The sequence below is a fragment of the Aquila chrysaetos genome, chromosome 6 (genome assembly GCF_900496995.4).
Source record: "Aquila chrysaetos chrysaetos chromosome 6, bAquChr1.4, whole genome shotgun sequence".
NCBI classification, from domain to species: domain Eukaryota; kingdom Metazoa; phylum Chordata; class Aves; order Accipitriformes; family Accipitridae; genus Aquila; species Aquila chrysaetos.
Window position 1 is genome coordinate 46,565,468 of NC_044009.1, and position 12,752 is coordinate 46,578,219.

The 12,752-nt window shown below is 36.1% G+C and overlaps 1 protein-coding gene across 2 annotated transcripts in view; it reads right to left on the reverse strand.

The window, feature by feature from the left end:
• Positions 1-12,752, reverse strand: part of DARS1 (aspartyl-tRNA synthetase 1) — a 42,232-nt gene that overhangs the window by 11,702 nt on the left and 17,778 nt on the right. For both annotated transcript variants that reach the window (XM_030017365.2, XM_030017366.2), the window contains exons 5-7: positions 8,984-9,086; positions 7,636-7,716; positions 7,092-7,151 (exon numbers count right to left, since the gene is read on the reverse strand). In XM_030017365.2, coding sequence (XP_029873225.1) covers positions 7,092-7,151; positions 7,636-7,716; positions 8,984-9,086 — 244 coding nt within the window. The remainder of the gene's footprint in view (positions 1-7,091; positions 7,152-7,635; positions 7,717-8,983; positions 9,087-12,752) is intronic.

Sequence of the window (12,752 nt, forward strand, 5' to 3'; positions counted from 1 at the left end):
CGTTGAAATAAAGCTGCATCCATCATTTCTGCAAGATAAAGATATCACTTCACTGAAAAACCAAAACAGAACTGTAATAATACTGCAGATCTGCAGTAATTTGGAGTTATTTGCAATTTTAGCTGACCAATAAAGTATCTCAGGAGTGTAAGTGGTTAAGACTAGTAAATAATAGCTAGCAGCTCTCACTGTCTGATAGCATTAACCACAGCCGCTACTCCCACTACTTTCAAAATGAAGGAAATGAGGTTTTGAGCAACAGTTACAAAAGTACCCTCAAACTTTTTCACCTTTTTCACATGGTTCTCCCAGAATCAGACATATGCTAAGACTTTGCCTGAGTTCTGGGCACAATTTGACAGCGTTACATCAAAGCACTGGGATGCTTCAAAGGGATTTTTTTTTTTTTTCCTTAACCATCTCATACTTAGAAGGTGAAAAACATTTTCCAAGAGACGACAACTTAAACAGTCACATTTGGCTTTACCAATACAGTTTTTGATAAACTAGACAAATTTCTAAAAATGCTAAGAGACAAAATGTTTAACATTCATTTAAAGCAGGACAGCAACAATGCCTCCTCTACCCTTCTGATGAACCAACACCAGTTTCATGCCACAGCAGGTAAGAATACAGTCCTAAGTCATACAGTCCTAGGAAAAAGAAAAATGGTTGCTAAATCCAATCTGAAAGCAATTACTTGGTCTGACCTAGAAGTGTGCACAGAAACACAGCCAGTCAATAACTAACACAGTTCTCCACTAACAATAGTTCATCAGGTAGTAACTCCTCCTGGCTTTAGTGAGGATGCAGAGCAAAGACCCTGTCTTCCTAATCCCATCTATAATGATAAATCATGGTTAAAAAATAGCATTTTTGAAAGTAGCCAAATACACAGATCTGGACACTGAAGCTTTTATTTAACTATAGACCAAGGAAAGAACAAGCAGCAATTCTCCATACCTGAAATTAGATCTGACAAGACCACTCTTCTTTCTACCAAAGGTAGCTGAGTTTCAGTGCCCATTCATTCAGAGACTGCCAACAGGGATAACTGTTGAGAATTTGTGATACTGCAGTCTCCTTGTAAGAATTAAACAGACCAACAAGACATTTGAGATAAGCTCCTAAAGAACTGCAACTGTCAACGTGCAGTGGAGTCAAACAGATGACCTCAAAAGTTTTATGTGCCACTACAACTTTCCAAAGATTTTAAAGATGATTCTGTATCTACACATGGAGCAAAACTTTTTAGATTTAATTATATCCTTTGCACTGGTATAATGTTTAGGACAAAAAGAGAGTGAATTTATCTGAAGAAAATAATTCAAGCTGTTATCCTGTCTTTAACTGGGATGCTGGTATGTATATTACCATGTTTGGTACAATGGTAGGTAATACAGATACCATTTGAGCTAACACACTTAGGTACAACATGGCAAACTACAGAGACAGCTGTCAAAATTAATTGATTTTTACCTTTGCCTTAAGAAAGATTTTGCCATGGCATTCTTTTCCTGTAATGTTCACTCTAATATGAATTCTTCCACATATATATTGACAAACTATCTTATCTGAGACTATGGCAAGGACAGTAAATATTCCTTCAAGAGATAAGCAGAAACAGAAACAAACTTATGCCACTTAAATGCTGTTGCACTTAACAGTGTTAATGTTTTAACTTGGTCTGCAGAATTGATTTTACGGGAAAACTCATTATTTTTAATAATCACCTTTCTTAAAGACAGCAGAAAAAATGTTTAGCTAACCATACTGAAATATGAGTTTCAGTCATAACCTCACTCTAATTTCACCTGTGTGTTTATTATTTAAATGCTACAAAGGAAAATATTAGTAATACCAGAACAGAACATATTTTAACACTATAAGCAAGATTATAAAAGCAATTATCATGTCTCATTCAACACAAGCTGCAGTGTTAGAATAATAGCCGTGTAAGTTGCCAGAGAACAACAAATGGGTTTCAACAGAATTGAGGGCAGTTAACACTTTACATGATCATATCTCAAAGAGGTGCAACTGAGGCACAGCCGTGCAAAGTTGCGAACTTTTCTTTTTACTCTCACATCAGCTGTAGAATTTGTTCCACTCTCACCTCAGTTTTGCTTTTGTTTGCCTACTGTAACTACCTGTCTTCTACCATGAACAATCACTAAATACATAAAGTACACTAAATAAAAAGGGAAAATAATGTAATCTATATTCTTTTAAGTAATATACATTATTCTAAATAATGTAAATAATTTTGCAATTCCTATACTATATGTATGAGAAATGAAGGTTTTGCTAGGAAATAGGATATATGTTAGATAACAATTTTTTAACCTCAAAGTGATTAAAGTCAATTTTTATTCAAATTTCGGTATTACTTACAGTATAAGAAGAAGACATGAACATGAAGTTTGTTGTCTAAATGACTGCGACTGTGTTATGTCTTCACTATCATATCACTACCCACAACAAAATAGACTACATCTGCTTGTTCATTACAGCTTGAATTCAGTCAAGAAAAACACAGCTTTTGCAATGAGCTAACTGAATTCAACACAATGAAATCAAGCTTGAAGTTATCAAGTATTTTGACAAAAACTGCATTAAGATCGATGTACAGCTGGATTATCATATAACATAGTCTGACATCCATAAACTACTAAAGATACAGTTTAATGTTTATGCTCTACCCTGAGCAGTTTAAACTGGGTAATATTGACCCTAAAAAGACTGTGCTTTGGTCTCAATGAGCTGTGCATTAGCAGACACAATTATAGCATCAGGACTGCAAAATGCGTATAATTTAAGTCAAATTTGGACAGATACTGTTAAGATAAAAACCCTGCTGGACATGAAAAATAAGCCAGAACAAGGATATCAGTCAGGTCCATTGTTAAAACTGGATGAACCTGAATTGATTTTTTCTTCAGAGGAAGACAAACTAAGAAGCAAACCCCAAAAACCAGTGTTTCACTTGTCTTTTCTTCATTCTTTTTCATCTACCACAGATCTTAATGAAATACGGTTTCTGTAGGGGTTTTACAGACATGAAAAGTCTACACATCACTGAATACTTCAGTTAAACTTAAGAACAGCAGAAAAGTAAAGATTTAGAAACACAATCAGTGCTCCAATTTGCCTTTTTTAATTGTTCCAATAAAGGAACAGCAAGTCAAACATCTCTAGAATCAACTGTTTTGACTTTCATTAAGCTATCATGAAAAATAGATAGTTAGGTCAACAGTGGTTTCTTCCTCACAGTCACCTGTGGTTATGTGAAAGAAAATCTGGTCTATACAAGGACTCTTCTTCCTTCCTACCATCTCTCTTGTCTCTACACCCCCAATTTTTCTACTCCACAAGTATGTGATCTGTATGTTATGAGTTAACCCATCAGGAACAGATTCATTCTTCCTCAGTCATCATTTCTTGGAAAGGATTTTTAAAACCCCTCCACCCTAAATAATCACCATTTTCCCTCCATACATCAGAATAACAACTATAGCAATAGCTTGGGATCTCGGCATTTAAGTACTTCACATCCCTAACCTCAAAAAAACCTACCAGACACCTCTGGGAGAATTTTGTCAGCAACCAAACTGCAAGATTCTTAAAAATACATTGCACTACTCAGTCTATTTTCACATGTACACAAGAATGGAAGTATTGCAATCTTTGTAGAATACTTTGCATATTACATCTCCACTAATGTAATTTCTTCTTATTAATTGCACTCCTTCTACTGCATCATAATCAAGCTCTCCTTGGTATACATCACAGCTGGATGGAGTGATGCCATTTTTGGAAATCCAGTCCCTTTCACTCATGCAATAACTGAGTTTCACAGCTCCACTTTATCACGATTTGGCCCTAACCAATGAACTCATTGGTTAATCACAACGTAAAATTAGTTAAACTACTTAACTATGTTAAAGACTGTATTTAAATGGACAAAAATAATTTTAATTCCATACTAAGGACTTTTTTTAGCCTGATCCTGGCCAAGAACTATGCATTTGTTAACTCTTTCTCCAAAAAATAGTATCTCTATTCTTGATGTTCGATGACCTCCTTCTTCCTTAAAAAACTGGGGCACTGAGGAAACCAGAACTAAATGGTACATATATCTGTGGTTGGACTTCCTCCCACACTTGTAGGAACAGATCATCACAGCATCTCTGTTAGAACTGTTCTGTTAACATTTCTTCCCTGCTGCCCATGATTTGGTTCTCCTAGAAGGAAGAGGTATGGGAGAGCAGTGGCTAACAATGGTTTCAGATATCTCTCTGAGCCTTTAGCACATCATGCCTTCTAATCCTCCTTAGAACATGCCTACTTATGCAGCACATTTGAAACACTAGGGGTTCTCTGAAATCCCATTTGTACTACAGCTCCAGTCTATGCAACCACATCACTGAAAATCAGGGACTACAGGGGTGGGGTGGGTGGGGGTGGTTCAGTTATTTTGAAGGACAAACTGCCTTCGTGTCCCTGTCAGTGATTCCACTGCTTACAGTGCTTAGGATGTGCACATATATATAAGCACATGTATTCTCACTGGGACTTCCCCTTTCTCCATTAAATACCTTTTCTGCTTATTCAGCTCTCCATTTAAAAAAACAGGTCAAAGTAACACATAATTATTTAGAATCTTCTTTTGCACAAGCAAAGCTCCGGAGAACAAACAAAGCAAACTTATGAATAGGCATGAGCCTACTTTAGATTAGATATTAGAAAAAATTTCCTTACTGAAAAGGTTGTTAGGTATTGGAACAGGCTGCCCAGGGAAGTGGTGGTGTCACCATCCCTGGAAGTGTTCAAAAAACACGTAGACTTGGCACTTCAGGACATGGTTTAATGGGCATGGTGGCGTTGGGTTGACGGTTGGACTTGATGATCTTAAAGGTCTTTTCCAACCTAAACGATTCTATGGTTCTATACTGTTCCAAAATAATCTGCTTTTGTTCTGAAACAAGTAATGAAATGTGCAACAGAAGACACACAGAGAAATGTGACACAGTCAGAGACAGAAACTTTGCCTGTATGTAGGAGGAAGGCAAGATAGATACCTAAGCCTAATCAAGGGAAAGCTGTGGCCAGATTACATCCAGCCACAGGTGCATCCACAGGACAAGACATCAGGCACTGAAGTACTGAGATTTGACATTTCATCCTTCCATCAATTTCATAAAAAGTTAACCTGAATTCCTGTTCAGCATGAAATAGGTGTTTAGCACCACACTGCAGCAGCTGTTGGAGCTAAGGAGAAAAATAGCTTCTATAGAAGGCAGAGTTAAGGTTCAGACCTCAAAACAAGGCACCAAACATTGCTGAATAAATGGTGTACTGACAATGACTGGGACATCTAAGTTAGAAAAGGTTATAGCAGCATCCACTTAGCTCAGCAGCTGTACCCTCCAGGCAGAATACTGACAACTAATGTTCGACTACTATACTGGCAGAGATATATAAGAAGTATTGGGAGAGTCCTGCTGGACTACTGAATGTGTACAGGGACAGAAGAATTTTAGCCCACCCCTTTTTGTTAAATCTCTTGTGATTATTCTGGCATTACAGTCTTCCTTCTTTTTCCATTACTATACACCTTCTTACGTTTTACTCGGCAGATGCCCTCATCTGAATTACAGCCAAGGATACTTTCATGCCACTATTTTCAGCTAGTATTTTGAACTGTTATTTCCCTTTGTATTGTTTCTCTGTTCTCTTTGGGCTTCATGGCTCTTTCCACTTTATTATGCAGGTATTTGGATTTTCTTAAGTTTCTCTGGAGTGCTGTTGAGTATTTTTCTTTATCACCAGAAGTTCAAGTAAAACTTGCGCTTCGAGCATCCCAGAGTTCTCCCTTCAATCTACTGCACTGCCTTACCACTACCATAAGCCGATGATCCTTTAAATGATTTTCACTTTCAACCATTAGTATAGAATTCTTTTCATCAAAGGCTTAATTTAAGACACAGATGAAGAGACCAACATGATAAAATACTGAGTATCCTGAAAAGTAATCACAAATTGAAGTTGCTCAATATTATACATAAGGTCAAGTGAAAAGCAATTAACTTTGGTCCAAGTAGAACAATTTGTACAAGTAGTTTTAGTTGCTGAAATAAGGAGGTCAGATATTCAAATGCTTTAAGCATCTCACTGCCAGAATTTTTTCCAAATTTTCGAATAAATAACTGACTTTTTTGCTTTATTTCCTAGGTCCATATTTACTGAGGAAACTGCCATTATCAGAACTTTGAAGGCAGTACTAGATACACCATAAAAATGAGCTAAGCACACTCTTCATTCAATAAAAAGTTAATTCAAATTTTATTGTGGCGAGCCGAATAAGGGAAGAGACCAGAAAACCTCATGTCAGTATGAACGGTTAGTTAGTTACATGCTCAGTCTTAGTTGCTGTTTCATTAAAAAAGAAGTCCTGTAAGTGATTTAGTAGATAGTTTTTTGCTGCTGATCAGAAAGAGTACGTATTTGGGAGTTATATGAATTCATAGAGGGCTGTGTCTCTATGACCTGGACGAAGAAAGGTGTTTCAGTAAAAAAAAAAGATATGAACGCTGTGGAGGAAACAAAGAGAATGAGATTGGTATCATGGCCTGGTACAATTTCACTTGCAAGACATGCATTACAGCACCTCAATTACAGGTTAAATTCAGAACTTCCATCTTACACTTCAAAACTGAGCTCTTACTACAGTTTTGGGCTATCAAACACTACATTTGAGAAGAAATGTTGTCTCTAAATTGTCCCTATTCAGTCACCTTTGACTTTTGTAAATAAAAAAGCCCAGATGTACATGGCCACATGCCAAATCCTAAATGTTCACCTTTAAACTACTAATACATGTTCTTTGATTAATGTCAGGGAAGGTGAATATTTAGGATTAAACACCCCTGTGTTTTCACAATGCCACTCACAAATAAAAAAATAGTTGTTTATTTTTCCTCTGGCAAAAAAACCACTTCCATCAAATCCATGACTTCTATTGCTTTGTGGATTAGAAATGTGAAGAATAAACAGTTGCAGGCAAGTATGCAACACAGCATGTTCCTTACCCTCAGATCAATGACTCTGTTGTCCAGTCTTGTATCTTGGTTTACAGTAGCTCTTCCATCCTAAACAGTTGTGCAAAAATACATAATGAATACATGCACCTCAAAAAAACCAAACAAACAAAAAAAAACCCACAAAAAAAAAAACCCAAACCAAAATCAATGGAGAAAAACATCTTTTGGCCAAAAGCCAAAGGCTACTTCTAAGTTCAGTAGAATTTCTAGATCATTCTACAAAGAACATACAGCAAATTAGCAGCATAGCAAAACTTAAGGTGTAACTTCTCCCAGAGGTCACAGGCAGAACACAACTATGAGGATCCAGAAGACACACGAGACTGCAAACCCTCTGGTTTTGACCTTCTACTGCAGTTCAGCAGACATCAAAGCTATAGAGATTTGTAACGCAGTTCTGCATAACAGAAAGGAAGTAAAATGCAAACCTAACAAACCTCCAAAATCACTGCATTAAGGAATTTGCCTGGCTTTCATGCTTTTGTTCAATTACAAAGACAATTAAAAGTATTTGAGGATGCAAAGTTTTCACCTCCTCTCCTTCCACTTCTGGCCGAACAGCATCATCCAGCTGTAAAGGCAGGCGGGGTTCAGCTAAACTAATCACATAGATCTGAAATTGAGACACGAACAGAAATAGCATGAGACTCAGTTCAAAAGGAGGTGTGATTTACAAAAGGGTATTTCTGGCATAGACTTGAAACAGTGTTTGCATAGGCTGTTAGCTATAAGACTGTGATTTTATTCAAATACTTGAGATACATGGGTGCATTCTCATGACAATACTGGAAGTGCTTAGTTCTTATTTTCCTTTTGAAAGATTAAAAATATCTTTTTTTCTTCTGGGAAGCATTGAGTTGAGCAAGTACACACTGCCTAAGGGAAAAGCCTATTGGCATGAATGCCAGGTCTGAAACTACTAGATTTCACAGAATTTTAGGTTCTGATTCCAGTAAAATCATCCTGTTCTTCTCATTGGTAATGTATTATTTTATTTATCATCTGATTATATCTGAAAGAGCCATTTCAGATTGCAAATTTATGAGACACCTAAAATACAATCAGAGAATGAAAAACACCTTGCCTTGCCTTACAGTCTTTGGTACCTTTCAGGATTTGGTATTCTTTCAGAAAAATTAAGCATATGATAATCTGCAGATATATTAAAACATGTTTCTTCAAAATCTGCAGATCTTCCCCAACGCTGTTAGCTAAAATTTACCTTACTGCTATAAATATAATAGCCATTGTACTCTACTCTTGAGGTGACTGTGTTTCAGCTGTATTGCAGGCATACAGTTTGGTTGAAAACCTTTAGAAGGAAAGGATATTACATAAACGTTTAAATACGCTTTCTATTTAAACAAATTATAAAGTTGCACTTCCTCTAGCCCTACAGCACAAGCTACAGGAATTTTAGATTTCAAGGGCTTCTATACTGTTAAGCCAGTGCTTTACTTTTGCTAAGAGTTATGTATTCCATTCCATTGTACTAAGGGGAAGATTGTAACTTTCTGATAAAGAAGAAACTTCTGACTTGCACTTAAAAAGAAGCAGACTTTTTTATTACATTATCTGCTGCAGTTAAGAATCAATAACTAGAATTACAAGCATTCCTAGACAAATTATTCTAGTGAGATACTTCATTTTACTTGGTACTGTAATTCAAATGGCAGATAAAAATAGGAAATTCTAAAAATCACATCTCTTAAAACCAGAAATGTTTTGTGTTTACATATCATACACTGAAATTTGTATTTTAAAGCAGTTTATTTATCTGGTATGGGACTGCTTACTGACAGTTTATGCATGTAGACAGACAGCCTAGACAGATAATCTCTCAAACAATTAACCAGTACTCCATTTGCTCAAAAATTTACCCTTTGAACGTGAAGCTCAACATCTTGCTGAGTACAACCTCCTATTTTCTGATGTGCTTTCCTCACAACGCCTTCTACATCCACAATGCTCTCTTTGTTGATGCTGTCAATAAAGATAGGATAGAAGCCTTACTAAATTTCATTGCACACTACACCAGACTCCCTACTGAGGACTAGAATGTTCATGTACTGTATGGACTGCTGGAACAATAAAAAAGTTAAGGACTTAGGTAGAGCTACTTATTATATATGTAACAACTGAGTAATGAAGGACTTTACTAAAATATTCCCAGACACAATAAATTCAAACTGCGATGCAAGACTTGGGAGGGAAAGAGTTATGATTAATCTTAGTGCTCACTCGTTCTTTGTATGTGTATACATAAACTGACAAATTGCATAGTTCTTTTTCTAGGCCACAAACACTCTTGTACATGTTAGCTGATGCAATTATCTGAAAGATGTGTCTTAACCAGCAGAACAACAAACTGAAAGGAAGTCCCAGATCTGGAGGGGAAAATCAAAACTGATCGAGCTTGTTTAAACTACATGACTTGTTACTGAAAGATGCAACATGCTTGTAAGTCATTTCTCAATGACGGGACATCTGAATTGGTCTCCACTAAGAGTCACTAATAGCACATTAAAACACCATGTAACATCTTGAAAGTCTTCCAAAAATATGATATAAAGTATGTGTGCTATAAGCAAACAATAACAAAAGCCTCAAGAGTCGTAAGTGAGAAAATAATTTGTATGAGCAGTTTTTATTTAGGTATTTAAGGTACCGGACTTTAAACCAGTAATTTTCTACAGATAATCTCACACCCACTGGCAATGTATTTTCACTCTGTCTCTTACAAAAGGCCAAATATCAGAAAGTATTTCTTTCCTTTTTATGAAAAATAACTGTTACAATTAACTTTATCTTTCACTTCTCAGGCCTTCTTGAGAAGACTGGAAAGCACTTTATGTACATCACTTGACCACATAAGCCCTTAGAAAGCAGGAAAGTAGCAGGCCCAAAATTTAACCGCAAATAATAAGAGGTGAGCAAGGATGTCATCGGACAAGCTGGCCACTACTGACCTTGGTAAAGCAAAGAGCAATTAACAAGCTTCAAGTTTACAAGGTTGGCTTTTTTTTTCAGTAAGACCGCTCTCCATGCTCCAAAAAACCCAACTCACAAAACACATAAAACCCACACAACTAACTTGGAGGGTGGTGAGATAAATATTTATATGCACAGGAGGTTTTACTGAAGGGCAGTAACCCCCAGTTAAAGGAGGTAAGGACAGAGTACAAGCAGGTACAAGCTATTGCTGTAACTACAGTCCTAATCACTTGCATCTGCATCAGTTTATCTAGCACTGCCTGGAGTAAGTCAGTCTAAGAGCTGCGAACAAAATCTAGGTATTCTAGCCCTACAGTCTTTTTGTACAGCTACAGTAAAACCACATGAGAAACTTATTAGGATTGAGAAGTTTCTCTTTAGAAATATAAATGTTTGGAATTAGTCATTCTCTCACATTTTTGAAGTAGGATTTACCTGGCTAAACAATTAAGTTTATCTTTTTAGATGATGAGGGAAACTTAGCTTTCTTCTCTGATAAAGCCCGAGTGGTGTGACCCAGAAGCAGCTGAAATACAAATCACCAAGCGTTGCCAACTATGACTGCTTGCTTGCCCTGCTTTCTACTGTTCCTGAAGCAGCCATATCAGCCCTAAGAAAAGGCAAATGGATCTTTGGTCTACCCTGGGACAAACTTTTTAATGTTATAAAGCTGAGTTCAAATTTAAGTTATCCAACAGAATTTTTGAATAAAAATGATCAAAGTTTTGAAAAATCTGATGATATTAAAGAAACAGTGGAAAATTCGAGCATCAAAATTCTCAAATCCTAACAGCATCACTATAAATAAACTACAAGTAACTAAAAAAAAAGCCAAATTTGAGCATTTTAGTCGATTACACTATTTCTTTGATGGTAGTACTTTCAGGTGGTAGAAATCATTGGCAGCTGCTTTAAAAGTTCTACAGACCACAGTGCTTCATATGCTTGACTTGCTTAACCATCAGGTAATTCCACATACTGCATAAAATTTGTGAATAGTATGTTTTTCTGGTACATTTACACTTTAAAAGAGCTACAGTTGCTCAAATCAGTATAATGAACAAATGACTAAATTCGTACAAAGCAGAGGTCGACAGTAGGCTTTAAATCAGAATTCATTTAGTTAAGGGTGAGCCTCCATTCATCTCCATTATTTAAGCAGAGGCAACAAATTCAAGAAAGACAAGGAGAAATGACATTAAGTGCTTAGAAGTACACTCACTTACAAATGATTGTTTAAAACTCCTTAAAAAGACTGAGGCAGCAATACAATGCTTTGGATGCAAGAGAATGTGATTATAAGAAACACACAGAGAATATATCATGTTAAAATAGTATTAGGCGTAACTGTAAATTCCCTTTGCTTTTCAAATAAGTGAATGTTTAGAAGAATAAAGGTTTTACTGTCGTGATAACTTTTTTTCCCTTAACAGTTCTCCTCTATTTTTCCTGCTTCCTTTTTCATGCCAACATTTTGGCAAATGGCCAGAAAACACTACTAATGACACAAATAGCAGCGTCTTCATTGAAAGCAGAAGTTTCTAATCTGCTGAATAAAAGCCCTCTCACTAATAATTGCAGATAAAAATAATGTTTTAAACTTATTGAAGCAAATTATCTGCACTGTGAAAAAGAAAATAGTAGTTAAATGTAAATGTGTTGTATGATGGATTCATAATCAGATTACTGATCCCATGGCTGAGAACTGCTGTCAGTGAAGTCATTACAGAGCTTTGATCAGAACATGCACAGAATTCAAGACATGCAAAATGGTATCAGCATAAAAATACAGGAAGAAACTGACTTTTACATCATTGTAGCTGTAATATTGCTTTGCAAACTTGCATAACAGAACTTTAAAACTTTGCATTTGTGATTAAATGTGCTTTTTCTCTCTCTCTCTAAACTGGAGTTGCAATTAAAACAGTGTATTTCTTGGTCTGGAACACACTTTAAAACTGTAACATCCCTTAGTCATTAAATTTGCCATAATTTTAAGATGTATTTCAACTCAGGTCCTACCTATGTAGGTCCCTATATCCAAATATGCATATAATTGCCTGGGCACACAAAAGCACTATGAAGTTTTCTACTGCATGTGACCATCTTTGTATTTATGAACATTCATGATCTACTCTAAACTTTCATTTGATAATTAGAAAATATGCTTTTGCTCATTTAGACTACATATCTAATCTGGTATGGAAGTAAAAGCTCGTGTTTTGAGTTCTGTCTGAACTGTGCTCAGCAAGATCTAGTGCTGGAAAAATCTTAAGTCCCTAACATAGTGCATCAAATGTAAACTACAGAAACCTAGAAGGTGCTGCTTTGATCCCAACAGGTAATTCCAAGACTGTTACTGAAAGGGTAATTTCAGTTCAAGTTACAACAAGAAACAAGATGCTTTAATTAAAAGCCAGTAACTACAGCAAAGTGTTCTCTGCAGCAGCAGCACTAAGTCATCTAGGTGATTTTTTGATAAAATTCCCCTCAGTAACAAAAAAAAACCCCAAACAAACCAAAAAAAGTGAACAAGTAGCAGAAAAGCATGCCAAAGCTATCACCATTTCTATTAAAGACAACAATATTTCCATCTGTAACTAATATTACAAAGGACTAGAAACTAAATTAGGATGAAGGATGCATTAAGAACAG